Source organism: Sander lucioperca, chromosome 5 (genome assembly GCF_008315115.2).
Source record: "Sander lucioperca isolate FBNREF2018 chromosome 5, SLUC_FBN_1.2, whole genome shotgun sequence".
Classification (NCBI taxonomy): domain Eukaryota; kingdom Metazoa; phylum Chordata; class Actinopteri; order Perciformes; family Percidae; genus Sander; species Sander lucioperca.
This window is the reverse complement of record NC_050177.1, coordinates 28,749,130-28,771,505: the sequence shown is the minus strand read 5'-3', so window position 1 is coordinate 28,771,505 and position 22,376 is coordinate 28,749,130. Positions and strand designations below refer to the sequence as shown.

Genomic DNA, 22,376 nt, shown 5'->3' with positions numbered 1-22,376 from the left:
AGAGTGCACAAGTCCCATTTCATGGCTTAAAACAAAATGTAAATAGTCAAAATCCACTGGCTGACGTTGCAGAACTTCCTGAAGCCTTCTTAACATTCTTTCCATGAACTGCCTCCCAATCGAAGGCGCCTGTAATTATACAGAATATACAGACAACTCACTGAAATCGGATGAGACGTAATAGTTATGCCTTCATCCAGAAATACCATAAAAATACTTTTTTTTGTTTACAAAAAATACATTGATGTATTGCAATACGGGATGTCCAAGGAAACTGATTAACACTATCAGTTAAACAGTTAAAAATGTACTGGACTGAGAAACATGTTTATAATGTTAACTGTTATGTTCTAAGGCAGTTTGTTTAAGACATGTCAGTGAACGCGTTATGCCTGTTAGTGAGTGTGTGATTTGCCTAGAAACCTGTCAGTCAGTAGATATACCTTTGGAGTAGAGTTATGGGGGAGGGATGTTATGTTCCGTGTGCCTATAACAGTGTGTTTTTGCGGCAGACAGAGAGCGCGGGGCTAAAGAGATGCTCAAGAATCAGTTCAGTAGGTTTGTTATGTAGGCATTATGCATGGCCTACAGCCTGTGTTGGCGTTCTCTAATAAGTGCCAGCAAATGCAGTCACTTTCTCCCAGCTCCTTAACATTTTCCTACATGGAGATCTGGTCTATTATGTGGTCATACACAGCACATGCAGTTCTGAGGATTCAGTGTCTGTGCATCTCCATTGACAGCGCGGCAGGTGCAGTCAGGTGCAGCATACACTCATCCGTTCTAAGTAGTTTAATATTAATATTTACATTGGTTAATAATAGTTAAGCGTCGGTTAGGAACATTTTATAAAATGGACACCCCTAACTGCAATGTATGAATCGTGCTTACAAACTTTATACAAATAATGTCTGATTGATTGAATAGCCCGAAGTAGCCAATGCGGCCTCTATCTTTATTTACAGATCACCATAAAAGTTCCACAATATTAGAAAGGCAAATTTGATTTCTGTTATCTGTTGGAGCCTGTCCGCGAGTCTGCCATCTCTATCTACTTCAGCAACACCTCTTTTGGCCTGATGTAATGTTCGGTGTTTGTGCTGTGCTGGGGGACAATGCTGCTGAATATTTTGCGTTAGCACGTTTATGAGGCCTTGTGCAGCAGCAATAACACTGGCCTCAAACTCTTAGAAGACAGAATATGAAACAATACTAAATTATAGAGGACAGATTGAGATTGATTGATCGCGGGAGAAATTAGCTAACGTTACCATTAGCCACAATTTAGGCAATGTTAGCTATCATTAACGTTAGCTCTTGTTCGAGCTAACATCTGCCAAAACAGCACAACATCCATTAAAAGTTAACATTAAACCTGCCCGCTTCTATTTGAAAAAAACAAAACAAAAAACTGCAGAAGTAAACAGACTTACTTTAGATTCGGTGGCTGCAGGTGAACTTGTCGAATCGATCGCAGACATGCGGTCATAAGGTCATTCCAGGCATCTGTGAGGACAACCCGGGTTGGTGAGGATGACGGACTCAAGGCCGTTTTTTTCAGGTCGAAGGGGGCGCCATAGCCAAACAGTCACTCTCATGAGTATGCAAATTATCCGTAAATCGTGCCCTCCTTGTCCCTCCCCTCAAGCCCCTCCCCTCTGCGCCAAAACAGTGACAGAAAGTTGAAACTGAAAACCAGGGACATTGTAAAAATCCTGACGGCGTAAAAAAGCTTTCATTGAAAAAAAAAACAGAAATCGAGAAAATGTGTAAAGATTGAAATTGAAAAACCTATCATGATGCATAAACATATCAAAATAAAATAAAATAATAGGATTTTAAGATTTTTTTTTCAGTTGAACATTTTTCAGTGCCAATACTTGTTGTTTCAATGCCAATTTCTATTTCTAATACCTCAGTTTACTGTTACTGTTCTAGCTCCATACGTAGACAGATACTGGAATGGTATTCCGTTGATTTAATGCAAAACTAGGGGGTGTCATCATGAAACCAAATATTATAAAATCCAACCTTCTTAAAACCTTAAAACAAGTTGAAAAATCAATCTTGTCAGCCTCCATCTTGATCAGCAGATGCAGTTTGCTCAGCTATCATGGACCTGTAGCCAGGGGCAGATTGGCCATTGACCATTCTTTTTAATGTGGGCCGGTCAGATGTTTTTTTTAAAAATATAAATAAATTGTCTTTACAGGGCGACAGCGCTGAGGACGGGTTTTTATCGCTTGCACGATTTCACTATGGTTATAATAATAATAATAATATTAATAATAATAAATATTAAGCATTTGGCCAGTCGGCAATGGCCGGCCTGGTCCCGAGATGGGCCGAACGACCCAATCAGAAATTACTCAAATTGGGACATTCAGTCAAAATCAAGCACGTCACCTTCAAACGGGATCTCCGTTTGCAGGGTTCAGGCTGTACCGGACACTCCCGGTGATCATGCTGTTCTGGGGGACCGGCTGCAGCAGCGAGAAGCCACTGCTGACAGGCAGAGAGCCGGAGCTCTGACTGCTGTCCGTCCACGCGGCCGTCTGACAGCATCAGTATTAAATTGAGACCGGTGATGAGTTTCATTACCGGTTAAAAACGTCTCGTTGTCGCGTTAAATAGTAGTCTAATTCTGTGTTTTGGTACAGTTGGTTTTAACGCTTGATGCGAAGTGAACAAGCAGCGTCGCTCTGCTCCGTCTTTCTGCTGTGCCCCATTCACGTAGTGTTTAGTTTTACACTATAGGTTAAACTCTGCAATTAATCCGCGGTTCACATGTATGTATGAACTGTGGTGGTCCATTACACTGTAGTCTCAACATCACTGATCATTTTTTATCAATAGAATATAGAAAACATTAGGCCTACACTTCACAATGTTTTGTATCCATAACATGATTGTGTTGTACAATTGTACAATTTAGCAGTAAAAGCAGCAGTCGTAGTAGTTAGAGAGTTAAAACAGATGAAAAGATGGAGAACCAGACAGACAATATGTACAGTGTCAACAGAGACAAAACACGGACAATCGAACAGACAGTGACAACAAAAGTCAACATACTGTAGAGAATGATAGTAACAGCATAACAAACGGCATAAACAGACAGACAGTATGTGTACATTTGTTGTGTAAACATGTGCTCTTTAAAAAGTAGTAAGCATTGTTTGCCAGTTACTTACATTAAATGTTTAAAAATCTGTTACATAAGGTACTGCTTATATTATTTCACCATCTGTACACAAATGTAATTAGTGAATGCACGTGTCCGTGGGTGGTAATGTAATGTAATGTGGGCTGGTGTGACTACAGTGCCAGGGCTGAATTTTGGTCCCAGTCCGCCCCTGCCTGTAGCTGTCCAAATTACCATTATTCTAAGCACTTTTAGTAATGTCAAGCCTAACTTTAAAGCATTGATGAAAAGTCATACAAAGAATTCAGAACAATGAAAAGTGTAAACATCTACATTTCCATCTGCAGATGGAGTTGATACGGTCAAAATCTTCACAGGTCAGTAAGAGGACCATGTGAGAGTTGTTTTGTCCACTGTTGTTTCTAAAGTCAAGAATTGGAAAGCTTAATTTAACCAAGTAGTTTTAGTTGTCTAAAATTAAACTTATCCATTGATGTGGCAGATCACACAATGCTCTGGCGAATAGTTTTTTTCTTACAGTCATGGCTCATTTTGGAAGGCACTAACAAATGGCCTATTTTGTTGTTTAGGCATGAGGACTTGTTGGATCAAAATATAAGTTAATTTACATTTTTATGCAAAATATTATTTCATGGGCTCGATCTTTGTCAACCTTTATTAATACTACAGCTGATACAACCTTCCAGCTAGCAATATTTAGGAATGACAATGAGTCCGCTGTTATCTCCATCAGCCAATATTAAGCGATGTAAGGAATAAATTCCACTGCTGGTTAAACCAAAGGTGATTTCTAGCCAATTTGTGTATTTATATATGTCCCTTTATATTTCTTTGACCACTGCCTGCCACTGTGGCAATTATTATTTTTGAATATAATAAATAATCTCCGAAATGTAAAGAAAAAGAAGGAATTACATTTACATCATTTAGATATCATTTAATGTAGACAATGATGTCACTCAATGTTCAATATATTTACACAAAAACATTACAAGCATGGTAAATTCCAGGGTTCAAATGACACCGTGTCGTCTTACTTTTCAGGGGTGGGAGGGTACTGTACATGTGCACTTGCATGCAAAAGAAATACTAGCAATACATTTCAATTCATACAGAGAATATTTAGCCTAGGACAACAAAGAAACAGAAAACATATTCACTGTTTTAATGTTTTTCTAATCACTCTTCTTGGCCGGGAAGACTTTTTTTGCATCCAGGGCCAAAGTTGATGCACACTTTGGGCCTAACTCCCTTTACTTTACCCAGCAGTTGGGAAGCAAGACAGGAACTTTACTGGTCTTGATGAGCTGCAGTATTTATTCATGGAAAAACTGAAACCTACACTGTACATTTACTTCCATTTGGCAACTTTACTAATTTCACTCTGCTTCGATCACCAACACCTGTCTGCTCTGAGCTTCTCCTCTGCACCTGCTGTTGTGAACTCTTTATCAGAGCGATAATGGTGACTGACAGCTGGGATAAGCCTGGCTTCCCTGGAGAATAGCTTGTTTTCTGCAGAACGTCTCATGGGGTTGGCAGCTGCACAGGGAGACAGTCAGGTGCAACTGGTCCTCACTCTAAACTCACTATAGACTCAGTTCCAGGCTTCCTAAGACACACACAAAATTTGCTAGATTTGAAAATGGTTATTTTCCTCTTTGTTTCGTGTGGAAGTAACAGCCTAAATCACCTACAGTATGTTGGTGAATACTGTCCACAAAGGTGGAAAATGGTCTCTGGTCCATTTGGCCATTCAATGAAACATTTCAGCATACATACATACAACACATTGCAGCAACACTGACATGAATACACCATAGTGGTGTGAACAGTGACACAACTGGTTACCTGTTTACAAATGAGCTTTGCAATATGCAGTCCAGAATATGGGGCACCTGATGACCTCAACTACACAAGTGGTTCCTCCAAAATGATCCAAATGACCATTACAAAATATGTGTGTTTTCTGACTGCCATCTCCATGGTGAAGGTTTGGTTAAGATATAGGACCTACACCGATTTAGTTTAAGAAAGATCGTGGTGTGGGTTAAACGATGGCAATGTTGGGGAGCCCTGGTAGCTCACCTGGTTACTGTACTAGGGCTCAGCCATTACTGCAGTGGCCCAGTTACGATTCCGACCCGCGGCCCTTTGCTGCACGTCATACCCCTCTCTCCCACTTTCCTGTCTTCAGCTGTCTTATAATAATAATAATCTTTAAAAAAAATAATTGGCAATGTTGACTGTTGGAAGGAGACCATATGTGATCTGTGTGGTGCCAATGTCAGCCATTTTCATCATCCAATCATTACTACAAGAGTTGATCCAAATATGGACGCAGGAAGAGAGAAAGAGTGGCCACAATGTCACATGGATTCCCAATCAACTGATCAGGCTGTTCTCATGAACCATTCATACATATAGCTACAACAAGTAATGCACTGTAATCCATATGTATTCCACATATTTATTGCTGTATGTGCCACATTGACTGCTGATGTATGAGCGCCATGGTCATTGTAGGGAGTTGGTCATGGTGGATGGCTGGGCCATAAAACACAGAGCTTTCAAGCTAGAGAGTGGAGTTCAGGTAAAGTATATCCTGACACATCTGACTGCTATCTTGTTTCCTTCCTGCGGGTATTTGCCTGAGACAGACCTTGTTGTATTGAAATTATATTATTTTCACCTCAGTGAACTTCAAGATAAGATCAACTTTATTTATCCAGAGGGAAATTGCTGTGCAGCAGTTGCAGTACAAAGTGGGAAGAGTGCAAATATCAAAGAGGCATGCTTTTACATGCAGCATAGAGCATCGTGGTATGTTTACACCCACATCGTGGTTTAAAAGTAGGCTATTGCCCGCTGCTATTGTTGATCTTCACTGTCATGTCTTATGAATGCTTTGTTTCCCAGACCTCTTTAAATAAATAGCAGTTTAATACAGTATATGCTTTAATGTGACACATTTTTCAAGATATACCTAACTACAGTGTATGTGTGAAAACATTTGAGCTCAATCTAATATTATGGAGTTTAGGGAGTGTGTGAAATTGTGGTCTTAAAACCAATATCTGAGGTGTTGGGTGGCAACTGAAAAACTTGGGACTATTTTCTTCCAGTAGGTGATACCGAGGACCTTTTTCAAAAGAGAACTCTTATCACCCTAACCCGTCTTGGTTGAAATAAAACTGGCATTTAAAAAAATGTTTCTGTGCAGCTCTTCAGAGTAAGATTGGGATAAAGCAGTAAGCACAGGCATGGGACGTTTAGATACGCTGTTTCTCAAAGGCTCAGTCAGTTTTTCCTTATCTGCTGTGATCTTATCTCTTCTTTTCATATTTACAGATATTGGCTAATAACCCCCTGCTAGTGGCAGCTGACACAATAAAAATGCAGTTTGCACTTGTAAAAATTTAATTTGCATTTGTAAAAATAAAATTTGCACTTGTAAAAAATATTCACACACATGTGATCTGAATTTGAAGTCATACAAAGAAAAAAAACATGAGAGCTTGTAAAAAAAATCTGAACTTGTAAGTTGAAATTTGCACTTGTAGAAAATGTTCACACACCTGTATTCTGAATACACAAATGTGTAGATTGATATTTACATGAACACAATGACAGCTGCAAACTTATAATGCAACATTTACTCGTATACTTTTTTTTTTATTCTGGTTCATTTTCCATCACAACCACAACTCAGTGATTACAACCTCTCGAATCTGTCACTGCAACTTCACATATGTGCTCTCTCGCATCACAAAGTGGCGAATCTGCGCACCTCGACTTTCACAACACTCTTGACGATACATTTGGTGCAAAACAAACTTGCACTTGAAGCTCTGAAGATGTGAGAGAGCAGGTGGGGGGGGGGGTGCAGAGCGGGATCAGCCAATCAGAAGACGAAGCGGTCTTTTCTGTTCTTCTTCATGTCGGCGAAGATCCGCAATGGCTCAACAAGAAAGGGTAAGTTGGTTCCAAAAGCTTTGTTTTGGTAGATTTTTAACGTTACTGTGATTAACAAGTAAATAAATGATGCCACAGACACCTCACATTCCTAATAACGTGTTACGTTAGTAACAAAATAAGAGTCAATGAATGCACTTTGGCTAATATTAGCTCTAATTAGTAACGTTACTGTAGCTAGCTAAATGACGATGCTGTAGCAGAAATGGCCGTCATTCAATAACATTATGCTGACGTAGTTCCACAGGGATTGCGCTTTTATTTTTATAATCTGTAGCCTACAGAACAACTTGTTTGCTAACTTTTGCTAACGTCCTAAGGGGTATGACTGTTGATGATAATTGATTGTGTTTAGATATGCCAAATTTAAATTATATAAATGATTATTGGTTGGACTGTTTAGCCAAACATCCTGGGGTGTGACCGTCTAAAGCCAGAGGAATTAAACATGCTCTGTTTTTTGTTTCTGATTATGCTTTGTTTGTTATTGACGGTAATAAATGTTCTATTTTAATTTTTTTTTGTAGATTTAAGCAAAAAATACAATGTTTTATGATAATAAAGAGGCGTGGTTTACTTCGTAGGCTGTGAACCTGCGTATCTGGGTCACTAACAGTGATATATAACAAAAGTTGTATCCTGGTTGTAACCTGCTCGATCATTTATTGACCAGGCTCTACAACAGACTATCAAGTGCCCTCGATCGTGCCCCTCTGGACATAGATTACCTCGAGTTTATTTGTTCGCAGGAGCTAGTTGTACTCAGCTCACTATCAAGCCAGCTTGAGATCCCTCAAGCTGTGTATGATGCCATTACTGAGGTGCATCGCTTAGTCTCTAGGAAAAATGAACAGGAAACAGCTGTAACAGTTTTGCTGGAAAGGGGAAATAGTGGCCGCCCTAGAGTTATATTAAGCGAGGAATATGTGTCTGAGCTTCTTAATATGGGCCTATCTGTAAAGTGCATTGCAAAGCTTGTAGGGGTTTCTAGGTGGACACTGCAGAGACGCATGAACAAATGGGGTTTGTCTTTGAGGGGTCTGTACAGTGACCTAACTGATGATGAACTTGACATCCTGGTGTCAGCCATTCATTCCAGCAACCCAAATGCAGGATACCGTATGATGATGGGACTGCTGCGAGCACAGGGACATCGTGTACAGTGGCAGAGGATTCGTGCATCAATGCACAGAGTTGACACTGTAGGGATTGTGTCCAGAATGGCTGAGTTGCGGTGTGTGGTACGCAGGACATACTCTGTCCCAGCCCCCAGATCTTTGATGCATATTGACACAAACCACAAACTTATAAGGTTTGTTGTGTTAGTCTAATAGAAAACTATTGCAGGTTCACAATGTAGAAAATAAGGGGATAAATGATTATGCCTATTTTTTCTCCATGTCAATTAAGGTACAATATGGTGATATTCGGAGGAATTGATGGCTACTCAAGAAAGGTACTGATAATCACACATGCCTTTTAATTTTTGCATAACAATTATGTTGACTAATTATTTGTTTATGCAGAAAATCTAAATTTTCATATGGACACCTAGTAATTTAAAGTTCAGGTCATGAATGTAATCTTGTATACCCAAATCAAAATATGCGGTTTAGGGTGTGATGGAGTGTTTTCTGTATTATTCTCACAGATAATGTATCTTGGTGTTGCTGATAACAACAAGGCCTCCACTACTCTTGCCTTCTTCAATGAAGCGGTTGAGAAGCATGGCTTACCACAAAGGTAAAGGTTCTTCATTAAATTGAAAACAATGTATACCTTTAACTATAACAAACTTCACCTATAAGGGTTCGGGGAGACCATGGGGTGGAAAATGTTGATGTGGCCCGCCTTATGTTCTCCGTTCGAGGAGCTGGGAGAAACGGCTTCATCGCGGGAAAAAGTGTGCATAATCAGAGGTAACGAGAAAACATATACATAAATGTGTTAAAATTGTTATGCTATTATTAAATGGCATGACATCATCAATTGATTCTCACTTCCTCTATTGTGCTTTAAACAGAATTGAACGTCTCTGGCGAGATGTCTTTAGAGCAGTCACATGTCTCTTCTACAATCTGCTGCACCAGCTGGAAGAGGATGGTCTTCTTGACCTGTCGAGTAGTGCTCACCTTTTCTGCTGCCACTATGTGTTTATTCCCCGCTTGCAAGCCCAGCTTGATGTGTTCACAGATGGCTGGGACAATCATCCCCTTTCAACTGAGAGAAATCTCACTCCCAACCAACTATGGCACATGGGACTACAGCACAACTCAGTTGTACAGAGAGAGTACAATGAGTTATGTATTTCTGAAATATGCTCAGCACAGCATGGAGTTAAGGCAGAATAAATAATTACTTCTGATCTTACAGGATTTGCACATCCCTCTGATTGACTGGGAGAGTAGTGGCCTTATACCCTCTGATCCAAACTGTGGCATCCATGTCCCTGAAAGTGATTGCCCTTTGAGACCTGATGAGCTAGCTGGACTTTGTGCTGCTGTGGACCCAATGGGACCTTCAACATGCATGGGAGTAGACAGATATTTAGCTGCACTGGAGTACATGCACAGCATTGGCTATGAGTAGGGTAATCTCTGTAAACTGCTTCTCATGTCCCCCTGAAAAACGAGCAAGGACTAGAGACTAGGATCTTTATTAGTGCAGTGTGATTAAATTATGTGTGATAACTGAAAAGCACATTTATTCTGTTGATCTTAAATATATGTAATATTTCACATCCCTCCTGACCTGTTTGTTGTTCACTGACGTGGTTATGCAGCATATTTGGAGAATAAATAGATAAAAGAGAGAGAGACACTTTACTATACTTTGAGATATCAGTTTAACTTTAGGTCTTAAACACAACAGAATGTTAAAATACGGCTTGATCATTATCAGTGACTCCTTTTATACAATTTCCTATTTTCTTGTAACTGACAAAACCTTTAGTCAATTTTTTGTTTTCGTCTGGTACACTAGTGCAAGCGACTACTTTTAGTTTAAAGCTGACTCTTTATCAGTCTTTGTCAGCAGTTTTCAGGCAGCATGCAACTTTCTACTTCAAGCATATTTTTTTTTTTTATTATTTTATTGTTTTAAAACACTTCTTTTACTGTTAAATAAAACAAACCCTTTCAATGGAAGACACTATATAAACATCTTGGTAAGTAGGGTTGGGCATCGTTTAGATTTTAAAGATTCTGATTCCAATTGCGATTCTTCCTTTCAATTCCGGTTCTTATCGATTCTCTATTCCGATTCTTTGAGTGTGGAGTTGAAACGGGTCACATGCTTATTTCACAAAAGAGGAAAGTTTTATTTTGATTCAATGGTGGGTTGCAGTTTGACGGGGCTTTTTCAACGTAAAATAAAGCTACACTAGAGCACCGCTTACTGTGCTCCAAGGCTGCAACACAACAAGCGCCTGGCCGCTTCGGAAACAAAAAGTTGCGCATGTTAAATTTGAAACCCATGATCAGATTTCAAACCAAATCCTCCAAACGATTCCAATAAAGAAACAATTCTACTGGAATCGTAATTTTTGAAACGATTCCAAGTAGGAATCGGTTCTCGATGCCCAACCATATTGGTAAATGTAAACAACTTTGTCAATAAATAAAATGCATAGATAAAATGCATACATTCTTGTTATTAAAAGTAAAACAAAATGAAAACTACCATGTGTATTTATGTTTTTCATGAAAAGCAAAAATGGCTGCCACCTACTTTCTGAACTTTGCTTTAACACCAATTTGTGGTGTGGCCTAACAATAGCACGCAGCAGAACTTGCCACCATGTTTTTAGACTTTATATCAGTCCAAACCCAGTATCATTTGTTGCAATGCAACCTTCCAGATGATCATGGAACTCTTGGTAATTGGTGTAGTAACCAGGCAAGCGCAGGATATGGAAGCAGGTGGAAGATGTTGGATGGTCTGCCTGCACCACCTCCACTTGCATGTCCTGCATGGGCAGCTCCCAGCCAACCCAGAATTTTACCAGCTGCTTGAGTTTTTCTTCGGTCACTTAAATGGATAATAACACACCAATGGAAGAGAGGACAACAAATGTTACATCAATGATATTATGATTCTGAGACTCAAGTCTGCAATTAATTGCTCAAAATTAGTTTAGACAAATAAATAGTAAAGGTATGTATGAATTTCTTTCTAAAGCCCTTATCTTTCCATGAAGGCACAAGGAGGCCACAATCTAAAATTTATCTTTTAACACAGCTTTTTGATCACTGCAGAATTCCATGTGTGTTATTTTAAGTCTTCACTATTATTGTAAATGTTATTGCTTTCAACATGTTCCATAATAAAACCTGTAGATCCTAAATGCACACAACTTGGAAAGTATGAAAAACGATATACCTGTCTCCACAAACTGACGTAGGTAGCCAGCCATTTTGCATCTGATTGCAACAGAGATTCCATTGTCGTCCTCCTTTTCCTCTTCTCCAGGCCAGATGATGTTGTCTAGAACCATCTGAATGTAATATTTGAATAATATGAATGCAGTGAACAGTACAAAAAAAGCAAAACTTATTAATTTTAGGGATACTTTGCCAATTTTAAAACATCTATGAGCCATGTTTGTGTGGACAGTGTGCTTGTCTTCCTTCCGTGGCGCCTGTGCAGAGCAACAGAGGTCTGCCAAGATCCAGTAGACCTCATCTGCTCCATGCACTGGCGCCACAGAGAAAAGTCAAACACTATTTAGTACACACTGCCATGACACAGAAGGATTTAAATCGGCAATATATATCTTTAATAACATGGATTAAAATACCTGAGCACTGCATTTAGCCATAGACTGATGTGGGAAAACCACTGGAACCACATCTGGCCTGGCCTCCAACAGTGGCCATAACATAGTGTCCTGCAGTCCCTGCCTCAGCTGTTTCACTTGTTGGGAGGTTCGCCCTAACACCTACATAGATATTAAAGTGAGTTGTTAATTCTTTCAAGGAGTAATGGGCATAAAAACTTGGTATGGTTTAAAAATCATAATTAAGCAGTAAAATACTGTACATTTCACCAGAAATAGCAAAATTAACAGTTGGTGAATCAAACTCTTACCACAACAGAGAAATCCCTTTCTTTATGAACATAAAGTTTTGGTTGTTTGAGCTTACCGCATGCTGTAGAAGACTGTGTAAAAGCCAGACATGGTTGGCTTGTGTCAACACAGGAAGGTCCCAAGATAATGCCAACTGGTTAACAGCAGCCCTCTGATCCTCTGTCAGCTCACTGCTTGTTTTCCTCTCAAGCTGGATGGTTGAGACAAGATATATGAATATGGTGACATGCATGCAAGTATTCATGTGGCTTAGTTCATACTTCACTCCAAACCTACCAGCTGTATTGTCTCGCGGATATCGATATCTGCCACATCTTCCAGCACGATGGTTGCTGTCTCCCGGGGGCCACCTAACAAAACGTGCAGAATTGCTGGGCTGACACCTGTCAGTGGAGGACCACCATGCAGAAAAGAGTGACCTATCATCCTCCCTGCCATCTTGAACAAGTCACTCTGCACAAGTACTTGGGAGGTGGAAGGGATGAGGTGATCAGCTTGGCCCTCAAAAAGCATAGTGCTTGTTCTATTTCCTGCATGGAGAGCAATGGAGCATGGGGCATCTCCTTTAATTATACGGTTATCACATATGTAGACTTTAGTAAAGTTCATTCTCTGTAAAGTCATTTGAAACATGCTTGTGATAAAAGGGCTACATAATTAAATTAATAAACTGTCCAAAAACTTGCCAAAATCCATCAAGAATCCATTCTGCAACTTGTGCATCACTAGGCTGAAGAAATGGCGCTTCACACCCTCTCCAGTTGCTACATCACCTATAAAACAAATACTATTGTTACTTGTCAATTGAAGCAACTACATATTACTTTAGGTACAATATATTTGTAAAATGTAGTTACCTTCCAATCTGCAATGGAGTGGTCTGGCCCAATCTACTGTTGGGACCGTCGAGGAGGTTAAACATTATCTTTTTCAAGCAAAGGGTTTTCAGTCAACATGTGACTCAAAGACAAAAGACCCAGAGACCATGTGGTCTTTCAGACAAAGGATCTTGGCCTACGGTAAAGTCCGCATCCCTTGCTCCAAACTCAATGAAGGAAAGGAGCTAAGAAAGACGCAAAATGGCGTCAGGGAGGGGCCTGCAGATAAGGTTCAACACGTTCAGCTTCACTTTGACTCTCCCATTGGTTCAGAGGTACCATAAAACCAGCATGGAGCCAGGTCTGGTGGCCTGAGCTATAAAACTCCATGTCACCCCCCACCTCTCGTCTTTTGCCCTGTGACTTTGGTCACTACAGCATGACACACAGAAACAAATGCTTTCCACCTCAACTCCAGTTGACGACAGGTCAGCACTACAAGTTTGTGCTAAAACTTCCATTTTTGAAACTAAGTGGATTTAATTTCGGTGCTGGGAGCACCGTGGATCCTCTGAAACCACTCGCCAGTGTTTTCATATCTGCAGGAGAAGGAAACAACGTTTTTCTTCTCAAGTCGACCCTAGCTCTCTTCCTTCTGCTCTTTTTGGAAGGAGAGCTTCCCCTGATCTGCTGACGAGTAGACACGGACCCCGTTTCTTTCGTGGAAACCTACGGATAAACGGACTGAACACACAGTAAGAAGGCTTACGTCTGGGCAGAGATAAATAGTGTGTTTTATTAATGAGTAATTTGCTATTGCTGCTACTTTGTGTTACCATTAATGTGATCTGATTAATACAGCGCTACTGCTGCGCGTGTAATGTATTAATCTAGGATTGTGACCGCTGAGTCAAATCTATTCTGTGAATGTACTATGATCACGGTGCATTGTTGATATGTTGTGTTGAATATGTAGCTAGCTTGTTCAGGCTGTAAATGCTACTTTCTGCTTCTCCCACTGCTGAGGAGTTTTAGGTACTGTTAGATCCAAGTATAAGTATATCTATCTATCTATCTATCTATCTATCTATCTATCTATCTATCTATCTATCTATCTTCTCTAACCTTTCTCTTACACACACATATATGAACACATAGCTAGTTACCCACACGCGCTAAGGTGAACAGCTAGCCAAACAGCGAGTCACACAAACTGCAGAGCGTGCACCGCTCCACAGATCTGCGCTCCTGTGTCTCCCTCTTGTCAACCACACGTGTGCAGACACGTTAGCTTAGCAGCTAGCCTATTGTTGGTAGCACATAGCTTAGCCTGAATGAGCTAACAGCTAATCTTAGGCCTAGCCTATCAATACCTCCCTCTTGGGGTGAAACAGTTTTGTGCAGCTCACAAGACTAGCCATTTTTGTAGTCTTTGGCTAGACTACACCTCGTCACCCCCTACTCTTTCTCACACACACACACACACACACACAGTTTTGTTTTGTTGTACTTAAAAGAAACATATATTGGTTTTAATTAATCAAAGGATTATTGATTGGCCATTGATAATTTTGAAGTTAATAAATTCTACTATACGTTAATTAGCAGTTGTTTGTGATTATTTGTATACTTATTGTATCAATTGCTGGTTAAACACAGGTCAGTGCTCGGATTTCACCCTTCCACTGACAAATGAGACTATTCCACAGTTCAATATTGGCCCCTGAAGTTCCAGGGTGGTGCCCCGTTTTGATTGTTTGTTGATTTGATAAAGTTATTAATAACCATATTCATAACTTTATTAATATTGATAAACATCTTTGATAATATGCCAATAATCTGATCTGTACCCCTACGTGTACCCAACACTACTTTATAAACCTTGTAAAAGCTGATTAGTCTTCCCTCCTGATCTTCAACGTCCTCTCTCATGTCAATTCTTACTTTCAGTGTTGGTTCATCCTCTTTCCTGAAGCAAATGCCTTCTGTATAGTATCGCTGCCCTCTCTGGAACTTCAACCCTCTTCCAGGCTGAAAAATATTTTTCGTAATTGTGTTTGTACAAGGGTATAATATTTCTGTGGGAGTATCATTAACATTCTGTTTCTGGAAAAAAAAGTAAAAGAAATGTTAAGACACATGAAAACACACCGTCAGATATTGCAGGTACTGGCCCTGAGGTTTGTGATGTGCCAGGTGTTAAGTACCCATAACTGGATGGGCTAGCAAGGCTGCTTTCAGTGACACTGCTTGTGGAAACCTCTGGTGCTGAAGTGCTGTTTTCAGATGCAGCCGCCATTATGGAATTCAGAGGAAAACTAGATGATAAAAAAAAAAAAAAAAAAACCACACACATTTTGATGTTATTGACAAAAACAAAAATTGTAAATGCATTACAGACATCTAAAATGATAAATAAAGCTAAAAAATAAACATTTCATTGCACTATTTTATCAAACTAATTAATGCAAAGCTCACCTAAATTCTGCATTTAATAGAAAAAAAAGGTAAATTACAAAGTAAATGGTTGATTTCAGTCTGTAATGCAATTCTCAGGGCCAAGAGTTTAGTAGGACCCTAGTTATGACTTTGAGCTGTGTTGCAGCTCCTTTAGTGACTTGGTGATGGTTTTAATTGGTGTTAAAGGGCCTTGTTTCACTTGCCATTGTGTAAAATATAGTGTCAACTGTTGCGGATACTCCAGTGACATGTTGACATTACCTTTCCCCACATGAACTTGCATGGAGGGCCATCGCCTCAGCAGCAAATTGCTCTCCACATATTGGGCAAGAATCCTGCGGAGTCAACAATGAGGTTTAGTATAACACTTGATTAACCAGGTTCACATGACACTAAATTAGATACATGAATATTACAGCCAAAACATGGGGCAGGGATGCAATGCGTCACACAAGTTGTGCAAGGTTTTTTTTTAACCTGCTACACAGACTCCATATTTGCTCTGTGTAGTTGCTGCCAGCTTCACTGCATCGATATTAATGTAATGCAGTTGGTAGGTTGTGAAAGCGTAGGCTATTACTGAATTATTAACTGGATCGTTTTAACTACAGGATTATGGATACATTAATTTGATTAATTTAATGTGATATGTACAAACTAGTGTTCATTTTGTCACCTATTTTTAATTTAGTCTTAGTCTTGTGCCAAATGTCCTTGTTAGTTTTAGTCATATTTATTCAGTCACATTTTTTTTTAGTCAAGTTTTAGTCAACTAAAAGTCTCGTCATTTTAGTCTAGTTTTAGTCAAAAGGGAACAAGGTATCTTAGTCCAGTTTTAGTCAAAACATTTTAGTCTTTTTAAATAAATTATTTGACATTTCTGATTGGGGGGTACTGGGAACCAAGCAGCAATTGGTAAAAAGTAGAGACGATTGTAGACGAAAATGTAGAGAGATTTTATCTTAGTTTTTATTTTATGCAAAACATTTTAATCTCGTCTTTTTCGTCAACAATAATGCATGTTCATTTAGTCTTAGTCAGCGTTTTTGGACATTGGTGCAGTCTCGTCATAGTCATGGAAAAAAAGTTAATTGACGAACATATTTACTCTGACGAAATTAACACTAGTACAAACACCTACAAGGTTGCTCTGCTGGTCACATTGCCTCGGGTACAATGAGGTATTTATGTTATAGACTAACTGCGTAAAAAAATAGAGACAAGCAGTGTGATGCCCGTGCAGATGTGTGTGGCTACCGTGATCTATGCAGCAGTTCAGCTTTAATCAAGGCGCTGAGTGAAATTCACACCGGGTGTATTTCGGACATCAGGTCCCTCCGATTATGGACGAGCCCACCGACACTGACATCCACTTTTCACTTGTAAAATCTCAAGTAATAACATCAGGGCCAGTACCTTTTTGATAGATTAGAATGACTAACTGATTTCAGAATAACATTTAAAGTGAGAATTGGACTCAAGCAATGAGACTTCAGCATTGATTTGAGCTTTTGTGACTTTGTTAATTTAAATCTTAATAATTGCTTACCACACAAATAACATCTGGTTCCTGGTCTTTCTCCTCTTCTGCCACAAGTTCAAAATTCTCCACAAGGAATGGGGAAAAAAAAGTATCATCATTTTTTCTACAAACATGTAATATCTAACTAATATGCAGAACACAACCCAAATACATGTATTATATGTTAGGAATAGGTATAGATTATAAAGCCTTAAACAACTAAGGGAATGTATTGTTCTTAGCAACAGCATTGAATCAGATCACTTACATTATCATGACACTGACAGGATTCAATGTGGAAAGGCAGCAACTGAAGAGGAACTGATGTGCCACAGGTCATGCAGTCATTTTTTGGCATATTCTGAAACTCCGGTGAATCATATGGCAAGGGGGTTGTGTCAATCTTTTCTTGAAGGGGGACAATATAGATGATGTTCTTTCCATTGTTTGAGGAGGACTTCAATATTTTTGCTGTGTAGCCCTGGGAACCATGGGCCAGTGGAGTAGTCTTCCTTTGTCCACTGCCTCCTTTGAAAGAAAAAAATTAAAAAAGCGCAAAAATGGAAGTTCATTATTATTCCAAAAGTTTTCAAATATGAAGTACTGAACAGGTATGGAGGCTCAACTCTTCTGCCCGGTGTAAATTAGCTCACCTGCAGCTTTTTGGAGAAGCCAACCGCCACGCAAATTTCTCAATTTAGGGTATTCCTCAAGCAGAACTCTGGTTATCTGAAGATCAAAACACATGATGGAAAGTGGGTAATGATACCACATTCCATACACATGATGCTGGGGGCTGGAATCAATCACTTGCTTTGTGCTGTCTTTAATTTTGTCAGGGTACTTAATGTTTTCACTTTGTAGCAGAAGTTAGGCTACTTAATTACTATTCATTCAGTGCCAAAACTTTTAACTTTACATATATGTTTCTATAATTGTGTGTTACTTTGCTATGTTGTAACGGTCAAAAAAACTTTTTGCTACAATCTAACCTAAACTCAACACCTGTCCTATAACCTTCCAGAAGAGATTTTTGATCCAAAACAGCCCATGAACAGTAGCCTAGAAATCATAGAAATAGATGCACCCTAGCAGCAGAAAATGTAAGTTGCAGCCAGGTTCGTCTGCAACTCTCCGTTGGCTTGCAAGCTGGATATACCAAATTCTGGTCAGGCCAATCACATCGTGTATAGAGTCGGTGGGCGGGGCTTAACATAATGACGGCAGAGTTGCGACGGTTCCGTGTTAATTCCCTGCTACTTGAAAACAAAGATGTTTTTGCTCTGGTTGGTTGTAGCGTGCAGAGGAAATTTGAAAGACAACCGTTTATCCCGCCCCTCGGATTAAGCCCTGCCAATGGTGAGTGTCAGGCTACATTCACAAACTACAGTAGACATGTAGACAGAAAATAACAATGCTCATTAACAATGAATGAAATTACCATACTGATAGCGAAACATTTTCAACCGTCACATGTACAAAATAATGCCCAAAAAGCACACTTCTTTTTTTACATTTATGATATTGTATCTCCACAATGATATCTTCTTTGATTTGATAATATTTTTCATACTAACTAAAGTGTCATGCTGTAAAAAAAAATGGCGTACCTCAGTGTGATCAGCATCGTCATTAACATGTACAGTTCTCCTTCCTAAGCCCGCTTGCAGGAGCATGGTTTCGTCTTTTGGTGTCCTATCGGAGTTCTCTGGCTGCAGGCAGAACTGGAGTTCTATTACTTTAGAAGTTGATCTTGGAGGTTCAGGTGCCTTTCTTTTACGGCTTCCAGCATATATTGCTGGAAAAGATCTTGAAACAAGTTGAAAAATAAGAGGGGGGAGCAAAATCAACAAGGTTGACAGAATCAGCTGTTGGTCTTGGGATATTTTTAACAATGGCTGCATTTCAGTATTAGTAAGCACTTTACAGTTGAATAACTGCAGAGTATCGATGCCACCAGGGTAAAAAAAGTTATGGGGTATCTCCAGCAAAATAATAGCAATAGACACACTTCTGGGGTCCGTTTCAGGAAGGAGGTTTAACAAACTCTGAGTGTAACCCTGATGTCTGAGTTAATTTTCCCTGAGATGGGAAACTGAGTTTTCGGTTCCAGAACAGCTGATTTGAGTTGGTTCAATCAACTCAGTGTATGTTCACGCGCATGCACCACCACAATAAAAAGGTAGCATGAATGGCGCCATGATACTACGATTCACCATGGTAACAACCACAAACAAACTGGTCGGCAGAAATACTCATGCGCACATACAGCAAGTTTTAACATGTAGGCTATTTCGTTAATAAAGCGACTGCTGCAACAGAGAGAATTGGTGTGGGAGAAAATTGCTGCTCGAGTCAATGCGTAAGCATTAACAGTGTATTAATTTCATATTTAATCACATATTTAACTATATATGTAATATTACTGGTGAATACTGGAATTGTATTACACCTATAATTTCATTTGGGTGCAATCCTGCGGGCGAAAAAGTAAGCTACTACTAGGCCTATATCCCATTCTGAGGCTGCACCATGATCATTAACAGAACTATAATGTATAATAATTTATTTCTTTTTAATGGCACTGGTTTGTGTCCAGGGAACACTACAAAAAATGTTTAAAAAATGTTTCAGAGCGAGTCACACTTTTCTGACGGCTACAGTGGCTTCACTATTACAGTATGATCCACATCACCAATAAATAAAAATGCCGTTTGCAAAAAACGTAATGCGACAAAGAATCTGCTGGGATGTTAAAGCATGTCCACGATAGTGGATGTTAGTGATATGAGGACGGATAAGGTAGCCTATCTACATGTATCTGATGGACTGTGAAAAAATGTGGAAATGAAAATACATTTAGTCAGGACTCAATATCATCTCCCGACGTAAACTCTGAATTAATACAGCTTTTCATCAACGGGATCGTCGACAAAAGGACATGACATGTTTGAGAAAAAAACTTTTATAATCTGCCTAACAATAAGTTTTATTTATTAAGTTTTTATTCATGCAGATAAACTGCATGAAAATGCGCCTGATACAGACTGAATGAATGAATGAATGAATGAATGAATGAATGAGGAAATGAGAGAGAAGAAACCCCGAGTTTCTCTCAGTCTCTGACACTGTGTCAGAGGGAGGAGACTGAGAGAAACTCAGGGTTTCGTGAAGAAAACCTGCTCCCGACCAGGTTAGGTTCACAGACTCAGTTACCATAGTAACTGACTCTGAGGTTAAGTTACCTCTCTTTCTGAAACAGAAAACCCAGAGTTTCCCTCATCTCAGGGTTAACAAACTCAGAGTTTTCACTAAACCTGCTCTCTGAAACAGACCCCAGTTTGGTAATTGATACTAACCTTTTGATACAAGGCGTAACACTAGACAAAACTGTATGTTTTAAGAGTTTTTCCTGTATTTTTTGGGTGTAAAAGGTTTATTTAATGAACAATGGAGTAAAAACAGGCCAGTATTGCAATTTAAAATGTGTTTAAAGTGTCAAAAAAACTTAATTGCCATCTATTTACATGGACAAACACAAAATCCTGGAATTGGATTAATTTAAGCGCATATTAACTTACCTTTGCATTTCCCGATGAACAGGGTTGTTGACGGAACTGCTAGTTCCAGGAGATTCCATGGGCCTTAGAGAACTGCTAGGCCTCTCCGCATTGGATTTTTTACAGTTTTGGATGCAGCTGAGAAGACCTCTCACTGCATTTTCAATTGCAGCATCATGTGGTTCCTGAGAGAAAAATAACGTATGACTATACATGATGGCATAGACACTGGACCAAGCTCAGTAAGAAACAGACACTGATATAACGTTACACACATTCATAACACACATTCATAACAGACGACGAATGTGACAAATCTAAGGGTGGCCATGGGATGTGAGCCTACAAAATATGGTAATACAGATCGCAACCGCAACTCTGCCTCTCTATGAAGGGGACTGTTGTCACCCTATAAATGTACTGTTGTTACGGCCTCCATTTACAGAAACAAACAAAGGCTCAAAAGGGATTGGAGGATGCAACATATAAAAAAGGATGCCAGACACAAGGTTAACAATTAACCAACAAGCTTGATTAAATAATGCAAAAATATTACCAAGTAGCAAACAAAGAGAAACAAAAAAGGGACCGGAGACCCCAGCCAAAAAAAACAAAAGATGGGAAGACGCTGGACCAACCTCGCAATGGGCCATCACTCCCCACTTCTCCCCCTAAATTACCTAAAAAGGGGTAACCTAATCCTAGAACAAACCAAAGAGGGATAACTGAACTACTGTTAATATCCAGCCCAAACTAACAAAATAAACACTACAAGTGTGTATGGAGGTTGGGAAACACAAACCTGCTTGTGGAGAAAAATGGTTAAAGTGTGCTGCTGGCGTGCCCTCCATGTGGCTCTGTCCCTTCACTCTCTGCCTTATTATTCCCCCCCTCCCCCCACTCTAACTGAGCACTGATTACGCTCAGGTGTTCAACAGGCAGAGGGAGGAGGGCAGAACAAGGCACAGAGAGAGAGACAGAGAGAAAACAAGAAACACACACCAGAGGCACATGTAACACTAACTAACTGTTGTAAAAAAAATTAAAGAAATGTTGATTTTTCAGGTCTGTGATTTTCAAAAATGTAATAACAGCTTTCTAAGCAGCTAACGTCGAGGTAATGATACCAGGACATTAATGAGAGCCTTATGTGTCTGGAACAACAGTGTATCCGGCTGTCGCATCCCATGTAATAATTATTAATGTCTCCTTTGCCTAAATCCAAAAGCTAAAAATGGCTATGAAGTTTGTAACTTTATGAAATGTAGATATTATTGATAATTAGCTTACTTATTAACTTTACAAGTTCAGAGTTAACCTTAACCTTAGTTAGCAGACTAGGTTATGTTAAATAAATAACTGCTAGCGGGTAAATCATAACTTTAGCTGACGTTACAATGCAAGGCGAGTCCTCAGTAGTAGATGTTTGGAGCCTCATTGGAAGCCTTTGAAACTACTGCATTTGAATACTGCATTGTTATATCGTTAGCGATATACAACTAGCTAGCTAGCTAACATAGAGCTAATGTTAGCCAAAGTGCATTCATTGACTCTTATTTTGTTACTAACGTAACACGTTATTAGGAATGTGAGGTGTCTGTGGCATCATTTATTTACTTGTTAATCACAGTAACGTTAAAAATCTACCAAAACAAAGCTTTTGGAACCAACTTACCCTTTCTTGTTGAGCCATTGCGGATCTTCGCCGACATGAAGAAGAACAGAAAAGACCGCTTCGTCTTCTGATTGGCTGATCCCGCTCTGCATTATAAGTTTGCAGCTGTCATTG

General features: G+C 39.4%; 1 protein-coding gene across 4 annotated transcripts; it reads right to left on the bottom strand.

Annotated features, from left to right (window-relative positions):
- Positions 1–10,932: 10,932 nt before the first annotated feature.
- Positions 10,933–21,465, bottom strand: LOC116064559 (G2/M phase-specific E3 ubiquitin-protein ligase-like). Of its 4 annotated transcripts, XM_031319794.2 has the most exons (9): positions 21,390–21,465; positions 20,609–20,772; positions 18,638–18,836; positions 17,681–17,756; positions 17,296–17,555; positions 17,055–17,111; positions 15,767–15,840; positions 15,197–15,363; positions 14,904–15,076 (listed from the first exon to the last, which is right to left on the bottom strand). In XM_031319794.2, exons 2-9 carry the CDS (start codon positions 20,665–20,667, stop codon positions 15,003–15,005), a joined length of 966 nt encoding a protein of 321 aa, XP_031175654.1. In that variant the 5' UTR covers positions 20,668–20,772; positions 21,390–21,465; the 3' UTR covers positions 14,904–15,002. The 4 variants fall into 4 exon arrangements, 3 of the variants coding, with proteins under 3 accessions (XP_031175655.1, XP_031175654.1, XP_035857549.1); XM_036001656.1 differs by lacking the exon at positions 17,055–17,111 and having other exon boundaries at positions 14,905–15,076; XM_031319795.1 differs by lacking the exons at positions 14,904–15,076; positions 15,197–15,363; positions 15,767–15,840; ... (4 more) ...; positions 20,609–20,772; positions 21,390–21,465 and adding exons at positions 10,933–11,167; positions 11,519–11,633; positions 11,937–12,077; positions 12,283–12,417; positions 12,504–12,744.
- Between the last annotated feature and the right edge of the window lie 911 nt (positions 21,466–22,376).